General features: G+C 38.0%; 2 protein-coding genes across 5 annotated transcripts; one reads left to right on the top strand and one right to left on the bottom strand.

Annotated features, from left to right (window-relative positions):
• The first annotated feature begins 690 nt into the window (after nt 1–690).
• LOC108573289 (histone deacetylase 3) lies at nt 691–2,017 on the top strand. Its single transcript, XM_017935689.1, has one exon. It carries the CDS (start codon nt 716–718, stop codon nt 2,015–2,017), a length of 1,302 nt encoding a protein of 433 aa, XP_017791178.1. The 5' UTR covers nt 691–715.
• A 900-nt stretch (nt 2,018–2,917) lies between these two features.
• Nucleotides 2,918–26,250, bottom strand: LOC108573366 (cytospin-A). 4 transcript variants are annotated; one of them, XM_017935786.1, is made up of 15 exons: nt 26,184–26,250; nt 25,679–25,806; nt 22,368–22,465; nt 19,979–20,119; nt 11,733–12,072; nt 9,774–10,142; nt 9,490–9,702; nt 9,181–9,413; nt 8,958–9,123; nt 8,456–8,891; nt 6,432–6,551; nt 5,698–5,889; nt 5,193–5,366; nt 4,585–4,970; nt 2,918–3,581 (listed from the first exon to the last, which is right to left on the bottom strand). In XM_017935786.1, the coding sequence occupies exons 3-15, from the start codon at nt 22,451–22,453 to the stop codon at nt 3,492–3,494; spliced, it is 2,946 nt and encodes a 981-aa protein (XP_017791275.1). In that variant the 5' UTR covers nt 22,454–22,465; nt 25,679–25,806; nt 26,184–26,250; the 3' UTR covers nt 2,918–3,491. The 4 variants fall into 4 exon arrangements, with proteins under 4 accessions (XP_017791275.1, XP_017791274.1, XP_017791276.1 ...); XM_017935785.1 differs by having other exon boundaries at nt 8,958–9,413; XM_017935787.1 differs by lacking the exon at nt 6,432–6,551 and having other exon boundaries at nt 8,958–9,413.
• Nucleotides 26,251–27,285: the final 1,035 nt, after the last annotated feature.

A 27,285-nucleotide genomic window follows, 5' to 3' on the forward strand; every position in this document is an offset into this window, starting at 1 on the left:
CAAGAATGGCCGCAGCGTATAAAATCAATTTAAAACAGCTTCAATTTAAAAATATTATAAAATTTAATAAAACTCTCTTTATTTATCAATTATCCTTGGAATTAACTTCTAAATCGCCATTGTATATGCAGTAAAAAAATGTTGAATTGAACGATAATTCCATTTGACAAGTATGCTATCTAATTTTTCAGTGCGATAGTATCGATCTTTTGAATTCGTAAAAAGCTTTCATTGAAAAAAATGTATTTCAAAATATATTGTTTTTGGTTAAAGTATAAACAGCATTGAAGGTTGTAATTTTTTAAATGACAATAGTGTTGAAAATGAGAACACATAGGTGGCAGTAAGAAAACTGACAAAGAGACGCTTAGAGATCGCTTGCATTGGTGTATCCGCGTCTCAATGGTGGTCATTTTGATTATTTTGGTATTTACTCGATTATTTGTGGCTTATTACTGAATGGAAATTGGGTACATAATTAGCCCCATATATTTTGTTTTCATTGACGGTTCTCCAGATAGAAAGGACACATGGGTGACGTTTGGGTTATGTTCTGACATTTTTTAATTAGAAATTAATTATGGTGAAAATTATTACGGCGAAATTTGTATTATTTCATTCTATATAATGATATCGTGGACGTATTAGCGAGAAAAGTGTTCGTTTATATTACATCTATACTTGCACATTTTGAAAGGCGGGCTTTAACCTCAAAATGAGTTACAACAAAAAAGTCTCATATTTTTACAATCCAGATGTCGGGAATTTTCATTATGGGCCGGGACATCCCATGAAACCTCACAGACTCGCTGTAATTCACAGTTTGGTACTCAATTATGGTTTACACAAAAAGATGCAGATTTACCGCCCTTATCGTGCGAGCACCCATGACATGTGTCGTTTTCATTCTGACGAATATGTGGAATTTCTGCAAAGAGTGACTCCACAGAATCTACAAGGATATACTAAGTATTTGAGTCACTTTAACGTGGGCGATGATTGTCCTGTTTTTGAGGGATTATTTGATTTTTGCTCCATGTACACTGGTGCTTCCTTGGAGGGTGCTACAAAACTGAACAACAATTGCTGTGACATTGCCATTAATTGGAGTGGAGGACTGCATCATGCGAAGAAATTTGAAGCCTCTGGTTTTTGTTACATCAATGATATTGTGATAGCAGTCTTAGAACTATTAAAATACCATGCCAGAGTACTCTACATAGATATCGATGTCCACCATGGTGATGGAGTTCAGGAAGCATTTTATCTCACAGACAGAGTGATGACTGTGTCCTTCCACAAATATGGAAACTATTTCTTTCCTGGCACTGGAGATATGTATGAAATAGGAGCAGAAAGTGGAAGATATTATTCTGTCAATGTTCCTTTAAAGGAAGGCATTGATGATGCATCTTATGTTCAAGTATTCAAACCAGTTATATCTCATGTAATGGAGTTCTTCCAACCAACTGCTATAGTCTTGCAATGTGGTGCAGATTCTCTAGCAAATGATCGTCTTGGTTGCTTCAGCTTAAGTACAAAAGGACATGGAGAATGTGTGAAGTTTGTGAGGGATTTAAATGTACCATTACTCACTGTTGGTGGAGGAGGTTACACATTGCGCAATGTGGCACGTTGTTGGACTTATGAAACTTCTTTGCTTGTTGATGAACATATTAGTAATGAGCTACCATACACAGAATACTTAGAATACTTTGCACCAGACTTTACACTACATCCAGATGTTGTAACGAGACAAGACAATGCAAACAGTAAACAGTATCTAGAAGCTATTACAAGGCACGTGTATGATAACTTGAAAATGATACAACATTCTCCAAGTGTTCAAATGCAAGATGTTCCTTGTGATGCACTACCACCAGAGGAAGAGAGACAGCCTGAACCTGATCCAGACTCTAGGCAAAATGTACAAGATACTGATAAGATAGTTGAACCAGCAAATGAGTATTATGCTGGAGAAAAAGATCAGGATAAGATGGATGTGAGTGAATCGTGATAAAGGGATGAATATATGAAACATTTTCAAACAGAACTGACATAATGCTGGGAAAGTGATGTATGTGCACATTTGCACAGGTATAGAACTGCTGAAAACTAATTTCTCCTTTTACATTAATGATTGTAAATATATGCAAACTGTAAATATCTTCGAATTTATTAAAGTGATTTCTTACTTAATTTAAACTGAATTATTATATGTATGTATTGATCTCCTATCATATGAGAATTTAACAAGTCTAGGTTTTAAATAGTCATTAGGCAAGTTTATTGTTTTATGTCAGACAGCATATTGTCTACAATGGTACAACAATGACGATGAGGATGATATTAATAGTAGTAATAGTATTAATAGCAGTAATAATAATAATAATAATAGTAATAATAATAAGAGCAATAACGATAACGTTTTTATCTCTGTTTCGGGGCTATCTTGCTATATCACAGAGAACTTAATCCTTAATGTATGTATGTATATATCATTGTGTGTGCGCGTGCGCGCGCGCACGTGTGTTCGTTTGTTTCTTGCCATATTTAGAAGGTAGAGCATTCAAACGATGTTTTTTTTTTCCTCCGTCTCTAATAGATTTGCTGCACGGGCTTCCGATAGTATACATACTAAAAAATGTGACTAATACACAATAAATTAGGTCTTTCTTTCGTTTTTTCTTCTTCATTAAATTAAGGCGCTTCGTTCTGTACATATTCTTTCGCTTTTTTTCGTAAAACTTTACAAAAGTTTTCTCGAAAAATAATACACACAAGTACAAAAATACTTACAGTACAAGAGGAACGGAAATATCGTATTTCGACGCTCGTATTTTTTTTTTGCTTACAAGACAGAAAATGCAAGACCACGATAGATGAGCGTGAGTAGAGAGAAATCAATCTTCTTTTTGCATGTATGTAATTATAATAACACGTTGGCTTTGCCAAAGAGGCACTGAAAACATACAATATTATATATACTTTCACGGTAGACAAAGTGGACTCGGTATAAAGCATTCTTTTCTCTCTCTTTCTCCTTGCAGAGGTATACCTCTTTCTTTCTTTTCTTTAATATATATCCCTGCCTCTATTTCTTTGCTCCGGTTCTTAACACATATATATAATATATGCAATGTATATTTAAATTCAGTCTCATAGTAAAAAAAAGCAATTCCATTTGGTGTTAGGTTATGTCCCGTCGAATTTCACTCGCGATTATCACGTGTATATAGATAAGTGTAATATAGGCGGTAGTAGTATTAGAGTAGGTAGGCAGTGCTATAAAATCCAGCGATCCTTGGAAATCCAGAAAAAAGAAAAACAAGAGAAAAAAAAAGAAGAGTCCTTGGGAAAACCAAGTTTTCCCTTCGCCCCTGTAGAATTTTTCTTTTCTTCGGTTGACTAGATGATCTTGTTCCTTGATCTACATTCTCAATGGTGGATGGAGAGGGAGAACCTGCCTCGAGGCGATAATGTACCGAAATTTACGTCTCGAAGTGTTTGTAAATACTAGTCACGTACGTCATGACTTGTTGCCAATCAGGTCGCTCCAATTGACACATTTCACCTATATTCTGTGAATGAAAAAAAACTACTATTAATATTTTCCACTCAACGACCCTCTTGAGTAAAATATTTATGAGCGCAACTTGACTACAGATACTCTGACAAGAAGCATCAGTCAGGTCTACTTTGACTAACTGCCCAAGTGGGGGGACCTCGTTCCGGTGAAGTGAGGTGGGAATGTAAATATAATCATGTCCTAAAGCCGCTTCCAATGCGAATATACATGTATTCACCCGCACGGGCATCCATAGACCGTACAGACAAAAAAAAAAAAGATATGGTCACATTCCTTGAAATTCTACCTATAAAATGAGCCTTTTTGCAGGATGGAGAGCAGGGTGCGTGGTTCGCTTACTTAAAACAAGGGTATATCAGTCCCTTTCCAAGTTCCTTGTGATGCTAATATTACACTCTCCATCCTGGAAAAGGGCTCATGTTATAGGTAGAATTTCAAGGAATGTGACCATATCTTTATTTTTTAATTTGAACACCTCTAGCCCATCATAGAGAAATTTACAAAATAAAAATTTATTTATAATTTTCAGTACTATAACATCAATTTTTCAAATAACAATAATATTATTACAATAGGGCCATCCTTCTAAATTAAAACGAAAAAAAGTGAGCTCAATTCGACTAATAGTTTCCGAGATAAAAATTGATAAGCACAGCCTGTTTTCTTAAAAATGGGCAAAAATTGCCAAATTTAAACGTACGTATTTTTTAAACAAATTCGAAATCAGCTAAATGATGACTCAAACTCCCCCTAATTTCATGTGAACTACATTATATTTTATTTGGAACAAAATCCCCGATGTCGATGTCAAAAAGTGATCGATTTCGCGTGGAATCACTCTGGGGCATTCAATGCGAGGTGGGCGCAAAGAGGTGCCCGCAATGCATGGAAAGACCATATAAAAATTCGTGCGCTTGCATCGCACTGAAAACGACCTAACTCGATGTGAAAAATGTTACACTACCCAGGGAACACTTTATTTATGCGTAACTTACCAATGTAGTAGGTATCCCGACGCTCTCAGCGGCGGAAAACGCAATGGAAAAGTTTCGCCGTTTCTCCACCGGCGTCAACGTGTCGTATGGTACCTTGTGTGGCAAATAGGAATGAAGGATAGCACAGAGCGCCAGACCATCGTTCCACGAGCTACTGAAATTCGTGATGTCAATATTCCGGTAGCCAAGCGTCTTGTTTTGACACCACTTGAGCAACGCATTCCGTTTTGAGCCGCCATTTTTAATTAATCCGCACAGAGGATCTTTCCTTTCTGATAAATCTGTGACGCTGTTGCGGCGCACGAAGTCGATCGCTTTGGCGTTCAGCGCGGCTGAGTCCAGCAGCTCTCCAGGGCTCAACACAACCGGCACTGTTGACTTTGTTTCTACATTGATCATTATTGAAAGCTTTTATAACATCTAAATGTCTTAGCGATGAGTTGATATTGTGTCAAACACAGTGTGCAAAGAGTTAATCGAAGGAATTTAAAAATAATCTTATTTCGAAGCAGGTAGTATTTTGTGCTGAGATATGATAATAAGACCGGTATTTGAAGATTGACGGATGAAAATGTTGTTAATTATTGTTTAAATATACAATAAATTACCTGATAAAGGTTTTCTCGTGATTGCGGCTTGAGTTTTATTATTGTTCGTTGTGTTCGCCGTGCAGATTAGGTTATTTATCTGCTGTTGATCTCTCAGTGGAGCTTTTAGTGTCATTATGTCGTTCGTGCCGATGGAATTGAGAGATGACGTAGAACTGCTACGACTTCCAGGACCTAAAATGAAAAATTCTTACATCGTCGTTGCGTAGAAAGGTTATGTAGGATTGTTTAACCCTTTAACGCTCATGCCTATGTCTTACACGTGCACAACTAATCCTCGAAAAAGTGCAATTCTTTAAAATTATTTTCTTTCATTTTCCACATTGCGCTATCTTTTCTATTCTATGACAAAAATGTAAATTACAGCATTAAAAATAAATGGGAAACTTGTTCCTACTCGCTTAGGAAATAATTTAAAAAAAAAAAATGAAATTGATCATTTTGGCACATCAAGTTGAGAAAAATGTGAGCGTTAAGGGGTTAAAGAGTTCTACATATTTCATACCCGCTTTTGCTTGTTTTGTAGCATTCTCAATACTCTCTATTAAACATTTCACGGAAAGCCTCGAATCTTGGCGGGAAATGTTGGCTTTACGACGAGCTGCGATTTCTTGTTGAACGCTGGTCAACACGCACTGTTGAGTTTCCGTGGGCGTGCTAGATGACCTCTGCTGTGGTTGTTGTACCTTTTGGTTAGCTGCAAAGAACAAATAAAGATTGTAAAATACTGTTTTTCGGCTAATGTAACCACAAAACAAAAAATAAAAGCAATAAGCGCTATGTTTACATATAAAAGAAAAGCGTAACAAATATAATCAATGAGAAAAACTTTGATTACATTTTTTCTAACCTGTAGTGAGAAGACCCACTAGTACACGCATACAAACACGCACGCTCGCACCTACTTACTTACTCCAGTGTCAAAAGTACAGGCTGACAAAGAGATAAAAACATAAAAGCAAAATTCCAGTGGGTGGAGACAAAAACTATAGAAAATCAAAGTAAGCTGGTATTATAACGTAACGATTAATCCAAATAACGTGTGACAGGTGAAAAATATAGTGGGGCCTAGAAGAGACATATCTGAGACTAGCAACAAGAAGGGTGTATTACAAAAGTGTTTCAACAATATCTTTTGCTAGAGTAAGAAACCAGGACAGACAATGAGGAGGTGTTGAACTCTGCAAAAATACAAGCAATCACGTTTCCACACTACTTTTTCTTTGTCTCATATTGTACCTATTTGACGTCCTGATCTCAGTTCCACATCTTCTACGATTGTCTCAAATTTCTCTCTCAACGACGATGTCCTCCCTACCAGAGATTTATCCTTCGCTGTTGATTCACTACCATTCTGACCTATTTTAGAATCTGAATTATCACTTTCGCTTTTTAACATTTCACTATTCAATGACTTTTTTCCCTCTGTAACTATAGAACTTGGCTCTGATTGAGATAGGTTCATGTTCAAGAATTTAAGACGTTTCAGTCTGTTCATCTCACAAAGGGTCAAGTTTTTTCTGGTTTCCTGTATGTTGTCAAGTTTCATTGTTTTACTGAAGGCCCTTTGTGTTGATGTAGAATCTAATACTTTTGAATATGAATTCAAAGGTTCCTTTGGTAAGTGTCTTGAAGTGATTGGTGCCACTGGAATATCAATAGGAGATTTAAGCAAATTTTCTAAAGAAGAGAGAATAGGAAATGTACCGTGCTTCTCTGTGTAACTGTCCACATTCTTCTCGCTTTTGTCCCTTCTAGAAGTTGTGTACGTGTTCTCTGTGTTCTCTTTTTTTATAAAATCGAACTCATCTAACTTCTTGGACAAATAAGATTCAATTGGAACACTCTTTGGTCTCAAAGACACATCATTTGTATTTTTGTATTGTATTGCACTTTTGTTGTCATAATCACTGATCAGTTCCCTCTTCTTTTTTACTTTCTTCACATTATTACTGTCCAGATTATCAAAGGAGCAGGTACGTAGATTCAGATTATCCAAAGAGGTGACAAAACATTTGTTTTGTAAAGCAGAATTGAAAACGTTTTGATTTTGAGTTGTATCTAATAGGGAATCCACGATTTCACTACCAGATATGGATTCACTTTTTTTTACAAATAATCTGCGCTTTTTGTTGAGAAAGCAATCATTCTTTTCTTCATATTCTTTGGGCAACTGTGAAAGCAAGGAATTCTCTTTGTCCATTGAATCAAGTACAAATTCATCATCTACTTTGGATTCATTTACATGTTGAAATTCTTGAAAATTTTCTGTATTTACAGAATTATTAATTACTTCAGTACACTTCTGTAATACCTTTCTCATTTCTGGATCCACTTCAAATTTTAAATCATTCATCACATTATTCACCCCAGAATATATGTAATTCCTAGGAACAAAAAACCGACTGTTCGAAATTTCAATACCATATGAGTCTACGCCCATATTTTGAATGCCTTTTATGTCCTTTAACAAAGAAGATTTCACAACTGCACTGTCTTCTAAAGCAGAGGCATTTGATAAGTACAATTTTGGATAATCTTCAGTCATCTTGAAAAATTTATCTGAATCTGTCCTTCTAAGGTAAATTTCAGTATTCAATGCTTTCTCATCAGAATCGACGGATTCTATGGATGAACGTCTGGCTAAAAAATAGTGGTCTTCAAAATTGTCAACAGATTTCAATACATTGTCAGTCTGATCTAATTTTAATACATCATCGGACTGATCTAATTTTAAAATATCGTGGTCAAAAGATGGACAAAGCTCGACCTCTTTTCTAGAAATTAGTTGATTGCTCAGATCTAGAGACTCTCTAGAACACGACACTTCACTGTTATCAGATTCTACATCGTCTTCAGGACTCAATTTTAACTCCTCTTTATCTAAACCAGACTCAACGAGGTTTCTAGGTTTCAAGAGGTTAGTTTTTGAGATGTCTTTTTTGAATTCACGCCGCTTCTTAATAATGGTACGGCCGCGTTTCAAGATATTGCTTGCGGGCTTGCGAGAATTTCCATTACCTGTAGTGCTGCCTGGCATCCAAATGAAATTGAAAAAAAAAAAAGAAAAAAAAAGAAAAAGAACAATATGTATTGTATTAATCATAGTTCTAATCCTTGTCGATTCGTGAAAACATTTAACAATACATTCTGATAAACTTTCCCTAATTCATCGTGACAACTGAGAGGTTATATCGTTCCGTGTTTAGTAATAACAATAAAAGTGTACACAAAGTGGGTGGTCCTAAAAGTATTCTACTTACCTTTATTCAGTTTGTCAAGCTGCGCCTCCAGAGCTCTTAATTTATCCCTCTGTGCCTTGTTCTCCATCACAACTCTCTCTAGCTCACTTTGAGCCTCTGTCTTGAAATCATTTGCCACTCGTACGGTCATCAGGAGATCCGTTTGGAACTGTTCCCATTCTGCCACCTCCTCCTGCCTCAATTTTTTTTCTTCGGCAAGAGCGCGTTCTAATTCGAATTGACGTGACTGAGCCTCGCGTTCTCTGCGCTGAGCTTCATTTAAAGCAGCCTTTAGCTCCCTCTTGTCCTCTAAATGCCTCTGACATTGTGCTTGCAGCTCTGCCAGAGAGTCTCTGACAAGCTGCAGCTCCGTGCTCATGGATAACCTCTCGTCCTTCAGCTGATTTAACCTATACTCCAGGTCGTCAATGGCTGACTTGGCATTATTGCGCGCTACCTAAAACAAAATTAATTATTCTTTTGCCTTTATATAGGCGAACAATCATCATTGCACGAAACGTACTTTGTATTCCTCTTGAAGCTGTGAATATTGATCTTTAAGGCGGTCGTGGTCGCAATGCGAACGTGCCAATTGCTCCTGCAGGGCTGCCGCTTGCGTTTCCAGAGTATCCTTCTCTCTTCTGGCTGCATCTAATAGTTCATCAGCCTCACTCTTATTCTCCACCTGCCTTGATTGTTCCAGTTCTTCGATTTTAGCTCTGGCATTATCCAATAACGTGGCTAACCTGCTTATTTCTATGGTTCGATTCGCTCCTTCCTGCCTAGCTTCAGCCAATTCCATGTCCAGTTGCTTCCTCTCAAGGTTCGCTGTCTCCTCCGAGGATTCTAGCAAGTGTACGCATTTTGTTAAGCGTTCTGTCTCAGCTGCACTGGCTTCAGCTGCTGCTCGAAGAGTCTTCACTTCAGATGTCAGTTCCTCTTGTTTCTGTAGTAACGATTCTCGTTCCTCTTGCGCACTCTGCAATTGGTTAATTAAATCAATGATTGGTTGTGATTTTTGGGGAATTTGTTTCTGCAATATTAGATGTATTTACTTTCAGAAGGTCTACTAGTTTTTGCTCACGCTCTGTGTTGTAGCCTTTGGAAGATTCCTGAGGCTGTTCTTCCCTTAAGAGCAAACCCTGTAAAGTATCCACCTTGGAACGTGAATCTTCAAGCTTCTCTGTCTGTCTACACAGTGACTCCAGCAGCACATCCTTTTCCTCTGTTAACCTTTCATTATCAGCTTGTAGTTCTGTAAGCTGTGCCTGCAAATGAGATCTTATAGTAACAACTTTATATTATCATTTAATGTTTTGAATTAAAGAGATCTGTATACTTGTAGATCGCTTAATTCTTGTATCGTTGCCTGTAACTCTTCATTCGTTGAATAATGCGTTTCTTCCATTTGCAAAATTCTATCCTGCAGACATGCGACAGAAACCTCTGATACAGAACTAGATGAGTGTTTGTCCCAATCTGGGGTGGTACACTGAGCATTATCTTGGGGTATACTCGTGACTGGTGTAGAACCTTCATCTTGGGGGATTGCTATTGACGCCGGTGCTGAATTATGCAGTCTCGAGGCATCCAGGAGTAACTGTTGCTTCTCTGAATCCGACAATGGAGAATGTGCTACGTCCCTAAGTCTTGCACGAAGAGTTTCGTTCTCCTCAGTGAGGCGTTCTAGCTCCAAACTATGCTGCTGCTGTATTTGCAAAAAAAAGAATTTTAAAATACACATGCTGCATTGAAAAATACAATCATAATACATCATAAAACTTTTTATGGTCGCGTTATAAAAAGTAAGACAATCATTAGTATTTTTTTTCTACTACATGTCTTTGCTGTTTTATTTACTTTAATAAACACGATATTAGACGCTTACATATATGAGAATATGGTGGTCGATCGGATTCTAATTATTCGAATCAAGTGGCATAAATATAATACGCCTGGCCGCATGATATACTATGACAATACCGAGAAATCTAAGTTCGTAATTCAAGGTGAATGATTTTTACTCGATCTCCGTTGACTACACGGCGAATATGTCATTAATCGAGGTTAGGTCCCACGAACGTTTGAATAATCGTCTCGATACTTTCAAAAGCGGTAATAAGCGTCTATTTACGACTTGTCGTGCAAGCGTGGATAGTTAATAACGTAAGGTGCCCCTTGTCGTTTACCGTAGATGAAGAGAAACAACGTTTTTTCATAGCGTTCGCGGTCGTTTTGCTTCACAGGCTTCCTTCCTTCGTAAACACATCCCCACGTTTTACGCCCTCTGGCTATTCTTTAAATACGCGGGATAACGTTTTAATGTAACGTTCGGAAAAGAAGAAAAAAAAATAATCATCAATCAAATTTGTCAAGTAGAAAAATAATACCAAAAATGTTCTTGTAAACTGTATCTTAATCGATGAATTTTTCAACCCTAATTCCTAATAGATTATAACTTTTAACTCTACTACAATAAAAAAACCTAACTAAATATTTAATTGAATGAAACAATCGATGAATTATTTAACCCTAATGTTTTATTTTTCTCTCATAATAATGAGAAAGTAAGTTTTGCAGAAATGAGCAGATTCTTCTGAAGAACGTCGGTCTACTAGATTCATAATACAATGTCATTTACGTAACTCTGTTTCAAGATGCTATTCGAGAATTAATAATTAAATGAACTAATCATTTGAGTACTACGACCTAAACTAAGTTTATTATATGTTCTCGATTATGTAACATCCGCTTTTCGCAATACTGGCGACTACAAGCCGGGAAAAAGGATCACCCACGTTCACCTTGAATCATTAGTTATGTATCGTGAAGAATACAACCGCTTGATAGGTCCTGCCAACATCTGTTGACGTGAAGAAACCACCCTCGAATATGATTCTCCGCGTTTTTTTTCCTTGTAACGTCGACAGTGGAATGGGGATCGGGGTGAGAGAAATAAATCTTCACGTGAGGAGGAAAACGAAAGGGGGAGACGATAATAAAAAGCAACGGCGGGAACTCTATTTCTTCTTTTACAACATCTTAATTTCATCTTATTAAAGTTTAAACATTTTGAAATGCAAATTAAACCTTATATGTTGTTCAAAAATTCCGCCATTTTAAAAAATACTGATTGGTCCAAAAGATCGATACTATATACATATATATCAATAGGACAGTAGAATCAACCGGTGAAAATACGTTTAAACTACATGTACTACGTTGTTAATCAAATTAAGATGTAAGAATTGTTACAATTATACTTTTCCGCTATTTTTTATTAATATTGGAAGGTTACCTTGAGAGAAGTGAGTTCAGCTCGCAGTTCGTGGAGATTCTGAGAGTCGCAAGATGCCTCCCGTAGATTCGACTCAAGTCTCACTCGTTCCTTGCGTAACACCTCGATCTCACGCTCGAGCTCCTGCATCCTGGACCCCTTGCCGGGTCCCTTGGGATTGAGATTGCCCTTCGCGTGTCCCTTTGTCCCTTCCTTACCAAGAGAGCCCCAGTTACCGACCGACTGGCTCTCGTTCTTCGCCTCCAGCGAGGAGGCGCTGGACGCCTGACGCAGCGAGATCTGTTGCTGCTGTTGCTGCTGCGTCGGCTGTTGCTGTTGCTGCGGCTGGGTTTGCTGTCCTCTGCGAAACAGCGATTTGAACTTCATCATGGTCGCTCGTCACGCTTCACTTTATCCACTCAACCGAAATTAAATTCATTATTCGTTGTTAATATCGTTCAGCAATAAATATTTATTGCTCGAACATTGCACCTGAACCCGTTTACGGGGTGCGTTGAACAAAAACTATGGAATAATTGTTACATAGCAAGGGATTGTGGGTCTTCACTGAGTTTTTCGACGCACTTGACTAAGTAACATGATCTTGATCGATGAGAACTTCATTTTAGACCTTATTAACAATTCGATACTACTACACCCACTACATACTTGTATATTATACACTTTTACCATTCAAAAAAATTTTATTAATATAAGTTCAAGAATAAATTACCAGAATTCATGGTGACGGTTTTTTAATATTCTCAAAATCACTAAATATTTTAATATTACACATATTCGTTTATACAACTTTTTCACTTTCTGAAAATTACTACATCTGTTCGTATAATGCGAGGATCTACGTCAAAACAACTTAGTATTTCCATAAACACAGTATTTCAATGTTATACACCGTTTCGATGCAGTTCTTCCACTTTTTAAATAAATACTATACAAAGCTCGTGTAGTACGACGATGCACCGTGAAATTCTACGGAATTCTCTGTAAGGAGAGCGTGCCACTTTCACGGCGTCCAATTAACATCTAGTTTCGGGTTTAACCAGAATACACCGCAAACAACAGTATCCAATTCCTTTCTTCCCATGTCGAGTAACGTCATTCTACGCTTAGATATTATTCAAGGATTCGATATACGCGAACGCGTGATCTCGACTAGTATATTTGTTCTCACGAGTGTTCACAAATTCTCAGCCGCCGACAGCGACCACTTGTTGCTTCGAGCAGCCTGACCGCGAGCCTGCGTCCTCTCGATGCCTCATCGAGAGATACGCTTGCATCCTTGAACGTCGAATTCGCTTGATCGAGACCTTTCCAACGATTTATTCAAGCACATTGATTGTATCACATTAGTCACTCGTGTACACTACGGTCCTTCATTTCTGGACCCACAATTATGGATATATGAATACTAAAAATGTTGATGATTATTTTTCAATACGAAAATTCCACAAATTTTCTTCTGAGAAACACGGAGAGACGACACACTCCCTAAGACAGTGCATCGAGAACTGAGCACAAGTCTCAACAAGTCCTACCCCCACTATTATATTTCCCCTACCCGGGCCACGACTGGAGGAAGGGCTTGGAACGCGTCTAGGCGTCGAACGCGTCTGAAATTTACGGTAACGATGATGCTGGAATTGTTTTGGACCACTACTGATACCGATCCGAAATATTCGTCGGTATATATGTACATCGGGGGGAAGCCGAACGTATTTCATTACCTACCATGAATAATCGTTATCGCGATGCTTGCCTGTAAGATGCGTTCGAGATAGAAAGTGAAATTTTTGTTGCATAACATTCCTTTAGATTTCTCACAAGATCGGCTTAACTCTGTCAATCTACATATTGTTAAAATGATACATATTTAATTATACACTCTATTGCATCGTACATTTATACATATATACCTTCCAGTGTTGCATGTATCTCGTATAATAATAAAAGGGGATTTCCTGGAACAATTAACGACGCCAAATTACATATATATGCATCTATAATTAGGAAGGGTCTTGTTTGACCGACCAGATCTACATGGCTTTAATCGTTCGATCTCTCTTTCGATGTTTAGACAGAGATCTCGATCGAGAAGAAAAAGTCAGATAATTGCTGAGAACTGTAGTGGGACTTAAGGCAGACCGTACCAACTCTGTGGGAACGAGTATACACTCCGTGGAGTATGCTTAGGCGAGCACTTGGTGGTGATTGGGGGGGGGGGGGGCAGAAGCTGCTTAAGGAGGCCACGGAATCTGCAGCGTCTCACCGTCGACCAGTTTTCTCATACGGTCGACATATGGTATGTACCCGGTGGCCCGAACTTCTCCTCAGGGATGCCTCTCCTGTAAGAACCCGTAAAGAACCCTTGACCTACGTCCTAACACAAAGCCGGTTACCACTACTGATATTTGTTATCAGATGTCGCTTGTAAGATCAAGTGTACGTTACAGAGGGCATTTATGTTACTTAGTGAGTAGAAGAGAAAAAATTCATGTATAAGAATAATTTAATTTAACTTTTTCTTACGTTGTTGATAAAGATTTTCTGATTTAAAATTCGAAATGTTGGAAATGTTATTCTAATCTAAACACTAAGCTGACACTAACAGTATACAGTAGTTTAAAATTTTGCCAAGGTCTGGGTTAAATCTGTCTAAGTTTTGACTTGATCTATATTAGGTCTGGATTAAATTTACATCCAGATTATTATAATAAGGGAAATCCATACCAGTGGAAATACCGATTACAGGTAAAACTGAGAGAAAGTCAAACGAATATTATACACAGTGTTCCAAATTTCATCTATGAATAAAAATAAGAATAAGGAAAACGACACAGTGTATTTTTGTAAATTTTCTTACAAAACCTGACCCTTTTTCACGTTTAAATCCAAACGAGAATCTACTACCATGTTAGTAGAAGGTTATATACAAGGTGTTTATAAAAGTTGTTGCCAGGGTGTTTATGAAACTTCAGGAACGTGTAGTACTCATCAAAACAAGCAAAACATTCTTAAAAAACATGGTTCTAAAAACCATTAGTTTCGATGATAATAGATTTTCCTGCTTTAAACCTATAAGAATGGTGACTTCGTTGGATGAATTAAAACAGCATATTAACAATTCCTGCCAAGTGATAAAAGAAATGCTAGGGATCTTTCAACGCGTGCGTGCATCTATGAGGAGACGTGTAGAAGTGTGTGCCGAAATGAACAGGGAACGTATCGAACATATGCTGTAAAAGTAATGTCTTACAATTAGTGATAAAAACGTCTCGTAACTCCGAAACTAATAGTTATTAGACCTATGTTTATTAAGACTTTTTCCCTTGTTTTGATAAGTACTACACGCTCCTGAAGTTGGGCAACAACTTTTATAAACACCCTGTACAATTAAAATGGAACAGAGAGAGTATCCAGAGCGCAGAAAGCCAAGTCGGCGTGTTTCTGAGCCATCGATGACTGGGCTCCGGCGATCGTAACCTGATACGGGCCGATTCTATGGCGAAGGAAATAACGCGAACAAAGTGCACACGTCTGTGGATACACCTGATCGCGTGTTATACGGCTGACACGCATGTAAACTCGCTTACCATAGTAACATTATCGTTAGGAACAAGTATTCGCACATTTCCTAGTCGTTAAAAGTATTGACGACCATATTGAACCACAAAAAGGATAAAAAATTTTGTTCTTCTAAAAATTAAACAATTTAATATCCTAAAAATGATTGTTTAATCGACATCTATTTATTAATAAATTTTATACTTCTATCTATATTTCAAAAACATCCTGTATACCGTTGTTCTAAAGTGTCCTGACCGGCGTGCACCGTGAAAAAGTCTCGGATTCGACAGAATGAGCCTATTGTACAGGGTGTTGCGAAAGTAAACGTTCAACGACCCAGTTCACTTTTTTTCTCCTCTTGTACGCTTTCGCGATAGAGTCTGAAGATGCGTTTATTAAGAATGAATTAAATCGATGAGAAGCTAACCTACTTTACCGACGCGCTACTTCGTCCGATCTATGTATGTATGTATGTGCTGCCAGAATGTTTTTGGTGCGAACTATAGGTTATGTATAGTACCTGTTGCACTTCACGAAAATTTATTCGTGGTACTAAATGCATCTAACGATAATTATTACAATTCAATACATAAAAGTTTGTTCATTTTTATCTCGACAACACAGTTAAGAATCAATGTATACCATAAATCGATATATCATGGTATAAGCGACTAATTCGATTTTTCTATACTTTCACGACTTACAATTAAGCTATTTACATAATCACCAAAGCAAATATGAGAAGAATAACTTATAGTACGTGTTCAGAATTTTGATAAATTTAAATATACCCTATGGTCTCCTAATTGTCTGGAACAGTGCATAATTGCAATCTAGCGTGTAATTAACATTTCTCCGGCGTACGATGGTGGATGCTACGGAAATATCAACGGAAGAATGTCGATGTCGATGTAGACACGCCGTTTACGAGTTATTCATACCTCGATTAATATGCTATACGATACCTCTATGCAACAGGCTATACGTCACCGCGTTCCACGCCAGGGTTCTAGAGATCGATTAAACATTTATTATCTCGACAATTTCTTTCGATCCTTTAATTGACCCCTATTGTCTTAATTTAAAATAAGATCTTTCGTTCTTTTTAATGTCAGGAATTATTTTTAAGCAATTTTAAATGTACAAAAATTATATTTTAGTTTCTTTTAGCTCCATAATACTGGTTGAAGGTTGAGTAATCTTTAACAATTTTTTTTTGGTGGAAAGAAAAATGTTTTCGTCAGAGTATATCACTCCTGCCACTTACAGGGTTAAAATAGAATGAGATCAAGGCTGACGAATAGTATACTTCGTATGCACAATATAGTTTCCCGGAATCACGGTGACATCGAACATATAAATCCTAATCGCGATTCGTCGTGGAAAGAATTACATACATTGCTGACGGCGTGGCTTTATCTGCGTCCAAGAAGACGCGAAAAAGATATCGTTATCGCCAGGTGTAGGACTTATAGGCAGCGCGATTACGTTTTTCCACATGCAGATAACAATTTCTGTGAATTCTGGTGGACTGGAACTGGCGAATATAGTAGTCCCCAGATTCATTATAATATTAATTATCTGAAAAATCTTGCACGTTTCATTGTATGTTCGTAACAATATTATCAATGAATAGGTGAGGTTCTCCCGATGTAAATGAGCCCAAACACAATCCTATTCAGACAATTTTTCATTGGAAACGTTATACCGGGTGTATTACAATTTTCGAATCGGAAATAAAAGTAATCGGAATTGGGTTGTGTTTAGGCTCATTTTTGTTGGGAGAAATTCACCTACGCAATGACGATATCTGTATAATGAATAATATAAAAACTTTTATTTTCATCATAGTATCAGTACATTGATTCATGTGTTTTTTGTCCTAGAAAAATATTCATGATTACATTTTTACATGGATAATTGAATCAGAAGTGTAATATAAATGTAGAAATCTGTCATCAAATACATAATTAGTATATTAAAATGAAAAGATTATTTTTTATGTCTCGAACAGTAAACGTGTTAAAATTGGCCGTGATCTACTGCGAAATCACGTATTTTTGTCATGTGGCCGAGATACGGTTGATACAAAAATTTATACTCAGTGTAAACAGCGACGACCGCAGTCATTTGTGCAAATATAGAACGAAGAAGTGTGGAAAAGTAAACGTGAGGACGGTGTGTGCGTTCTTTGTTTTGCCTTACAATTTCTGAATGATTTTTTGGAAGTGGTAGATAAACAATTACAAGGAATAGATAAAGACGCGAAACTGATGATGCTGGTTCTTCCTCAGCACACGGTGACGTCATTCTCTTCCCCATTTTCTACCAATTGACTTTACCCTTATTCAAAAGTCTTTAAAGAGGCTCGTCTTCATAATGATTTCATTCATGATAGCATGAATTTCCACTAGGGGAAATTGGACAGTAGTCATAGTTGTATTTATACAAAACAATTCTTTTAGTACTATTCAAGGTCTTGAAAAGAGGTAGAAGAATACTCATAAATGTTATTAGATGTGCAAAAATTCTAAGTTTTAATTAAATTAAGAAGAATTAATTTAATTAAATTAAGCTATTTGATGATTATTAGTGACAAAAAAAATTCAATTTCAGCTCGTGTTGGAAATTTATCGACTATCGATCGCACGTATGATATATCCTCAGAAGATTTAACGCAACTTAAAGCTATCGTTAACGTGATCACTCGGCCGAACCGTTTCACGGCGATTCTTCGTAAATAAAAAGAAGTTACCGGACTGCAATCAAACGGACTGCTCATTAACTTTTGATTCACTGGGTATGTAGGTCGTTCGACGTCGACCAAGTGCCGCTCTCACTGTCAGAGTCGGTCGTCGATCTGTTGAGCGGTCGCCACTTAGGGCACGGTAAGAATCAGCCTGCGCCTCAAACTCTTCCCTGCTCATACTCTGCCCCTCCTACTCTGTTCCTCTTTTTTTCTCTTTGCTCGCGCAAAGAGCCGCATCTTTAAACTTTAATTAAGTGACCGCAACGGACAAATGTCGACGCGGACTGCTATACTAAACTACAGTAATCCCTGCATTAGACTAAGAGCATTCGAGGCTGAGAAATGACAGTATATCAAACTAAGAAATAAACTTGCCATTTTATGAGCAAGAGAAAGCAATTCTTTAATTTTTATATCTTTCATTATATATTTATGAGAGTATTACCAACGTACAAGTGAGGTTCTTCTGATGGAAACGAGCACTAACACAACCTCATTCCGATTGTTTTTTTTATTTTCGTTTGGAAAAATAGGAGTCCATACACCCGGCATAATTATTTTCAGCAAAAAATAGTTCGTATAGAGTCGTGTTTGGGCTCATCTTTATGGGGAGAACTTTATCTGATCGTTGATAATATTCTCACTAATATATAATAACGTATACAAAAATTTTACTTTCATTCATTCCAACAGCTGTACAAGCATAGAATCTTGCAAATTTCAATTTCACGATTAATATATGTTCTTTAGGAAACGACGTGATCAGTCTGATATAATGCAGAGCCTGATTTATGAGTGCCTGGAACAGGATCAGACCAGTTGGCCGGTGGTAGGTTAGAGTGGACCTCTTACGTCAAATGCTATGATTCAGAGGGGAATGTTGGGAGGAAGAAATGCGTACAGGTTGGTGGGTTAAGTGCCCCTGCAAAAGGAACGAACCGATTAGTAGTAGTAGGGAGCAACAGGTTAGAACTGACCTGTGTACAAACATTCCAACCCTACTTCTTTTTATCAAATTAACTTCAGACACATTTTTCTCGAAACATGTAACTAATGTAATTAAAATGTGTAAAAAACTTTTTTCTGAGGCGTAAATATCATTTAATGTGAAGAAGAAAAACAGGCACCAAATTTTAGGTAATAATTTACTAGAAATAAATTCTTGAAAACCGGGCAATTTTTGGCTTGACTTATAAAACTGCCCCCTTAAGTCAGCATATGTGGGACCTTTACATCCTCGAGGCTTCACGAAGCAATTTTTGAAGAGGCACTCGAGCCCTGGTGGAGGTGGTAACGCTCTTCGTCGCAGGAGACAGAGAAGGGAGAAGGAAACTGCAATTGGTGCAAAAAAGGAACTGGTTTAAAGCGCGGTAGCGCTTTCTGCAGACCAGAATTTGCTCGTTTGCCAAGCTAAAGCTACTGCGCGCAACGCAATCGCCAACGTATCTCGACAGCGAGAGAAAGTACCTCGACTTCCACTTTTCTAACTCACACAAACCGAATCCTCGCTTCTGGAAATGCAACAAGTGATTCTTATTTGTCCTTTCATAATGAAATACTATTAGATATGAAAATTTAATTTGAAGTTTTATAAGAATTATAAATATGTCACATAATTTCCGGGAGAAAATTTAGACGCTCATCTTGCACGATACATACAAAGACGTTTGAAACTGTCTATATACCGTGTGATACCAAGAATTCGTGGAGAAAGGAGCGTGCACGAGGAGTTCGTCGACCCCCCGTGCGAACTAGCGACGAACTACCACGCATCGTGCGTTTTCCTTTGCTTTCTTTTTCTTTTGTTGTTGGCCTTTTTTCGTTCTTTCTAAAGAGGACCGCGCCACGCACGCCTACTGGGTGAAACGTGTCATTGGTTGGCTCGCATCATCGCGCGGGACACGCGGTAACATAATCGTTTATATACACTCACTTGTGTCGGTGATCTAGCTTCGTCTCGTGTCCGACAGGACGCTCGAGTTTTCTGCTCGCTGGTCTTTTCGGACTGAAAAGTGACGAGACCACGTCGCGTTTTCGACCTGAGCCCGATGGCGGCCTTGAATCTGGCTTCGATCTGAAATTCGAAACCAGAATGTCATATTATTTGATCTGTTCGTGCAGTTGCTAAAATAAGTGTAAAAATTGGAAAAGAAGTAATTTAGACCATATTTGGTGACGTAGTAACAGGGTTAGAATACGTTGAATTTTCAATGAGCAAAAGATTGCACCAGTGTCCCTGCAAGGAGTATGCAAATGACTAATAAAGGATTGTGCAACACGTAGGCGCGATAATACTCCCACCTGCGCCTGGCAAGGACTGCACAAACTCATTATCGAATTACAACGACGATTTAACTTTCTGAATGTTGAACGGTCTCGTATTACTTCTGACACTTCGATTCTAATGGCCGCTGGATATCGAAGTGAAAAAATCGAACATTACTGATTTGTTACATATAATCGATCCGTAAATCGATATCATATAAGACTAATTTCATTATCATTCGGTTGTTTGAGTATTTCGTAAGGTATGACACATTCACTGGTAGTCGCTATTATCCGCGATGAGTTCGTTAGGAAGAAATAGGGTTCAGGAATTTCAACGAGCAATTACAACATGCATTGAGAAGCTACGAGTTGACGGGTCAGTTCCATCAGTGACCGCTGGTCAATGCCCTCTGTTGTTCGATCCGTTTATTAGAAATGACGATCCCGCGAATCGAAACGATTTCATTTCGTGTCTGTATATATGTACCTGGTTAACCCAGACTCCTTACATAAACTGCGAGCAAGTGGTCTCAATAAAGGAAAAAAAAGGCGATATTGCTGGTTTCTCTACTGTGCAATACTTGAGCTTGTACTTATTTTGTGTTACACCGATTCACATGTTAATAATGCGGTACCGCGTTAAACACAAGTAGTCGATAATTGAACTTTTCTAGTAATGTAGAAAAAAAATATTAAAATTAGAATATTTAAAACAAAGGAAAATATTATTAATAACCAGCTGTATGACAACGATTAGGAAAACCATTTTTAAAATTTTTAATCTAATATTTTTAGGGTTTGAACCGGGGACCTCTCGATCTGCAGTCGAATGCTCTACCACTGAGCTATATCCCCAATATCAACCGGTTTTAAAATGGCATTATACTGGTACACTTCAGTTCCCATAAATGTATCTTTTAAGTACAAATTTAAACTTCTTACTGGAAGAATTATGAAAAGAAAACTTCATAAAACATGAAGAATTTCGAATTTATATGTATTTATGTTAAAAGCAAATCAAATGTCTAATCACAGATGAGGTATATACATGATATACCTAACATCTTATGGGACTTTATGTCCGCGGCACTAGGGCCGAGGTGACCCTTATCATTTTCGTGTCGCTCCCAACGTTACCGATTCAGCATAGAATAAGATTACAACATTAGTAGTGGTCGGAATTAGAACTACATGTAAACATGGAATTACAAATAAGAAAGTAACGTAATTGTTTATTAGTATGCTGTTAAAAGACCATGAACAGTTCTACTCAAGCAACCCAATATGTGTATATATTTTTGTATGCAGATTTAACTAAAGAGGATTTTTTACATCTGTCGACTTTACCATCTTGAATCATGGTTGAATCGTATATAATTCCTAAACTCTCCGCTTTATATCGTAGAGGGCATAATAAATTCTCTGATTTTTTACACGATCGGTATTTCAGAACGTTGGATACAAAAATATATTAGGTGTTAGGTTTACCCTGTACCTCGTCTGTGCTTAAAAGATCCTTCTTTTGTTAAATCTGCATGTAAAGATAAGTACATAAGTAAATACATATACTAGATTGCGTGGGTAGAACTATTGACGATCTTTTGACAGCAGTAGAACACGTGCATGTGATGAATCATCTACTAATAAACAATTACGTTATTTTCTTATTTGCAATTTCATATTTACATTTCCTTCTAATTTGAACCACTATTAATGTTGTAATCTTATTCTATGCTGAATCGGTAATGTTGGGAACGACACGAAAATGGTAAGGGTCTTCTTGGCCCTCGTACCGCAAACACAAATCCGATAAGATGTTAGGTTTATCCTATACATCGTCTGCATCAGAACATTATAAAATTAAATTCAGAAATAAACAAATACACTTTCGTTTCGCATGAATGTTAAAAAGCACATTCAATGAATCACGAAAGGGGATTTTTCTGATTAAGTTTCTCTTGCATGCATTATGTTATGATGTTCTAAAATACATCTGTATGCCAATTTTTTAAAAATTAATCAGTTAGTCAACGCGGAAATAAAAAGTCACTTACCGGGCTCTCGTGGACTTTTTCGTGATTGGTATAGAAGTGGCTGATGCCCGTTTAAACGGTGCTCGCCCTCCCGAACCCACGGACATTCCGCTTCGAGCCTGTAACAAACCGTAAATCAACAAATTATTAACATGAAAATACAATACAATTAAAAATTACAAGAATACAATTAAACGGTACATCATCTTCCAACTTCTCCTCACGGTCAGTAGGCAGCCTCCAGACCCGTGTCTGTTCGGCGAATACGCGGACGCGCACGAACTCTGGACTAATGGTACAAGTGCAACATGGAAACCACAATTGTGACATCCTTGACGGGATATCTTCTCTTACGAATACGAATTCAATCTGTTCGCGCTGTAGCGATATGTATAAACACGGGCTAGAAACGAAACATGCGCTAAATAATTATAGAAGCGAAGGACGCCACACGAAAAGTGAAACGAGCTGCACCGTAATATGCTACTAAACACAAAGTCTAGAAATATCGTGACAAGGACGAGCGTAAACGGAGGAACGAGATATATGTACCGTGTTCCCTCCAAAAACGTCCAACAATTGTCGAAACATGTTTAGACTGGTTAGGCAGATCACTGGATATAATCGATACAACCTCCTTTCCTTGAAGTATCGATCGATTAGCCGATTACGATAGAACTTTCACCATTTCTTAACCTATAACGGTCGGTATTCGCGATGTATACAATTTTCTATTGAAGAACTACACTTCTCGTATACATATAACGACTAAGTGAATTGGAGTTATTACGATAAGAAACGATAAGTCGAGATATATCTAGAGATACAAACTCGCCGGTGATAGATAATAATGTATTGTTTGTTTATATTTCAAATTTCCAAAATTAATGGAAGTTTACTTTTCACTGACGGTCAGCAGCAATTTTATTTACCTTAATTTTATAATACACTATTTGATTCAATAAAGAATATAAAATTAATTAGGTATCGGATAATGAGGATATTGAATAATGGTCAGATACTGAATTCATTGAACAGTCACTAATATTTCGTACGTGGACATAGGAGTTAATGATGGTACATCAAACTGACACCGGTTCCCAGGAGAACCGGTGAGATTTTCAACGGCGAATATGCACGGGAGAGGTTCAATCAGAGGGGTATATACATGTCCGTATACATACGTAGCTGTAAAGGTTCATTGAACTTCTCGCTGCGCGTACGGGTTCTCGGCCAATAATAAAGATGCATGCCCGGTACGTAACTACGTTCTGTACATACGTACGTAAGTACTACCCTGCACCCGTGGCAGGCTGCTCGACGCGAAATACTCGTGGCGCACATACTAAGCTCGTGGTGCACACGCGACCCGCGCCTGATCCTTATATAGGGTGTCCTTTTAGTTTTAACTAAACAATTTTCAACCTGATCTTAATCCTTTATACTCGACCAATTTGTACAGTGAGAGTATGATCAATTAGGAAACAATTTTTTTAAAAAAGGAAATATTTTTATATCTATTATATAAAATTGTGTAATTAACTGTAAATGCTCGTGGAATCGCTTAACAAGCAGAAAATAAGTCAGAAGGTACTGTAGCATAATACGTAGCGATACAACATCGTCTAATGGTACGTAAGGCGCATGTGCACTACCGGTTACTTTCAGCTGCTGCCACTATGTTGTTAATGATTTCTGTTTACTGAAGGAATTGGAATTTCTGTAGAGCTTGGCCTTACATAATTGGCGAATTGTAATGACGTGTAATCTAATAATTCCAATAATCAAAATAATGTTTATTATGTGTAGTTTGTTCGCGAATTTTACTACCATAGTGAAATAATTTTTTGACTAGCTTCCTGTAGGGTTCAAGACAGGGTTAGGTGGACCAGAGTACTGTTAGGTGGACCAGAGGCTCTCCTACAAACTTACACGGTGGCTAGTAATAAAACAAAGTGAATTAAGGTGCGATTAAAGAACCAAAAAGATGGTGTATCAATGTGAAACCGAGAAGCTCCAGAGATGACGTTTACGGACGTTTTTCATTTTTTGTCGCAGGGTGTGGTGGCAATAGGCTTGTTTCCCCGGCCTACACTTTGTCAACGAGAGCAACAGCACCGCTGCTGGGAGCAGGCCCACACATGCAACACCCGCCAGCCGCATGGTAACCTCTATTATCGCCTGTCTCTCGCTTGAACGCCCCCAAAACCGCTTCGACAAGTGTCACCAATTCTAACCTAACCCTGACAGTCTGTTAACCTCCACCAGCGCCCCACGTGTTCTGCAAGATGTACACTTAGGCGTGACATAATCTCAACGACGATCACACCTGCACATAAGTATCCAAATTTAGGCTCTTGTGATCACGGTTGGCGGCAATATGAATCGCAAACAAGCGTCCGTCGTGGCAAAAGAACGAATCGGTCGCGTATTGAAGAAAGAATGATACAGATCCGCGCGATTCGGCAGTTCAATGCGAACTGGCTACGTCCATGCAATTCCATTCCACGTTATTCCACCACTGTGACCTCTCCTACTCTCCCTCCTTCGCTCGTTCTTTCGTTCTCTCTCTCTTTTTTTCTTGCAACCGATTCGTCCCTTCGCCTGGCATCACTCTGCATGCTAGTTACACAAACAATCGACTCGTCGATTTTCAGCGGTGTCGGTCTCTCTTCGCGATTAACCGCTCTCTGGATAATCCTTTAGGAACCAGTGGATGGTCGGCTGGTTAAATGCCACTTGTGACAGGAAATGTAACGCTGACTGGGCTCGACGTGTATAAGATGTTATACACGGTGTCTAGAATACAGCGGTACAACGACAAAGTGAATTTTATTTTGTGTGCAATAAAATGAGTTTCGAAAACAGTTATTACGTCGAAGCTAACCTTAGAACGCGAGGTGTCATTCTGTGCTCCTGAATGCAGATAAAAAGCGGCACACTGATGGTCTCAGTCCATTCTGTCATCGTTCATGACACATCGAAAGAAAAATCCTAGTCATCTCGGAGAAATCTTCCGACATTCCATCAAACGCGCGAAAAAACGTTGCATGCCCGACAACGTAATGGTTTTTTTACCGATCGTAGGTACGTAGTGTCACGCGCACACGTGTATGCATGCGCATATGTTCGATGTATGATTCGATTGATTCGTTCGACCTTGCTGCACGCGAACTGGGTAACCTTCTGACCTAATCGCTGCTAATTTCATTTGCTGTGCATGTACATTAGGTAACGCGCGAATCCCCGTGTGCACAGTGGAAGCCAACCGCGGAGAACGTACGCCGGGAGAGCTTCTGTCGCGCTCCAAATACCTGTTCGCCTCTACCCACCTGGCGTGATTACGGCCCGCGGCATCCCACGTAGATCTAGCCATGGATCACGAAGCTGAGACCCCGTGTTGCCGTCATGAGCATCCATTTTTCCTGTTTTTCCAGCTACCTTCGATTGCAATGTTGCCCTAAAACAGATTTTTTACGTACACATAATTCTGTATCTTATTATGAATACTCGGATATTAATTTAGTGTATGTAATACAATACTGATGAGGTATTGTCTCTTTTAAATTAATTAAGGTGATTATTCTTTTTTTGATACAATAGCTGGAAGTAATGGCGCCAAATTTGAATTTAAATATAAGAATCATTACAATAAAATTTTTTTCTGATCTTGAAATTTTTTTTTACCAAGCACGGATAATAAGATGTTAAGTTGATGGATATAATATAATAATGATAAGTTTCTAGGTTTTTTTTAAGTTAATTAAGATACGTTGTGACACTTGTGCCGCCAAAATAGGAATCAGCCATATCAAAATTTTCTGAAACAATTTTTACCTCTTAATTGAACACTATAACCAGATACTACAGTTTTCAATATTTTTCAGAATATTAAGCAACTCTAAATGATTCCAACTAGTATCCAGCGAGTCCCATAATTAAGGATCACAAATTATCATGCAAGCATCAGGTCAGAACCATTTAATGGCACGGATTAGTCGTTAAAATTAACGGTACAACCGGCAGAGGACGGTATCTCATGATTTGTAGAACACTTGGGTGCAGCTTCTGTAATTATGTGAACAGTTAGCACACAGGTGGAGGGATTAGAATGATTGGGATAATTACACGTTACTCACCGTTGCAACTTCTTTACCGCTCGATACCACTATATTATCGATCGAGCGTCCTGAGAAAAACTAATGTAAATTTTTTCGCCGGGATATGTACTATGGAGTGTCGGGAGACACGAATCAAAGAGAACAAATGCAGAACTGCATGCGCCGCGAACGACAGCCCGCAAGAGACTGCCGGTCGCAATGACGATGCATCGTCTTCGACTAGGATGGGTAAAATGGATGGATGGATGGATGGATAGACAACGTAGCAGCGACGACTAATCACCATGGAGCACTAACACCAACGCCTCAATGTTACGCATAAATATGCATCCGCAGCATGTAATTTTAAAGATGCCCAAAGAAAATAGCGAAATAATGGCTCTCGGTGCTCTCTCCTAGCCGTTGATCATTCAAAATCTTCTTTTTCACTTTTTTTATATGTATGCAGTAAATGAATAAAAATATTAACTGATGCAAAATGGTTTTTCCTTGTTTAGTGATTTAATATGGCTACAGTATACTGCACAAATACTTATCACAATATTCTACCTTATTACATTCTTATGTTTTAATGTCTTATACAAAATGTATCATAACAATCTATAATAATCTATTTCTTCATTTACACTGACTTGCTGCTGTTCACGAAAATTTCTATTTCTATTTAAAGGTTCTAAAATAATATCAACGAAGGGATACCGTTATCTTGTGACTAACTCACTCCGTGTACACACATAAAGATAAAAGAAGACCACTTGGATCAAATAGATTTAAACAGGGTTGACCCTCAGCTGACAGGGTGAAATATTCCTTACGTA

This window comes from Habropoda laboriosa, unplaced genomic scaffold, assembly GCF_001263275.1.
Source record: "Habropoda laboriosa isolate 0110345459 unplaced genomic scaffold, ASM126327v1 scaffold134, whole genome shotgun sequence".
NCBI classification, from domain to species: Eukaryota; Metazoa; Arthropoda; class Insecta; order Hymenoptera; family Apidae; genus Habropoda; species Habropoda laboriosa.

What these genes read in the sequence shown, in the direction of transcription:
- LOC108573366 (XM_017935785.1), bottom strand. Translation starts at nt 22,453, where the DNA reads ATGTCCGTGGGTTCGGGAGGGCGAGCACCGTTTAAACGGGCATCAGCC. An exon ending in AAAAAGTCCACGAGAGCCCG is followed by an intron (nt 20,120 to 22,367) that starts GTAAGTGACTTT and finishes TTCGAATTTCAG; the next exon opens with ATCGAAGCCAGATTCAAGGC. An exon ending in GAGATCAGGACGTCAAATAG is followed by an intron (nt 5,890 to 6,431) that starts GTACAATATGAG and finishes TGTTCTTTGCAG; the next exon opens with CTAACCAAAAGGTACAACAA.
- LOC108573289 (XM_017935689.1), top strand. Translation starts at nt 716, where the DNA reads ATGAGTTACAACAAAAAAGTCTCATATTTTTACAATCCAGATGTCGGG.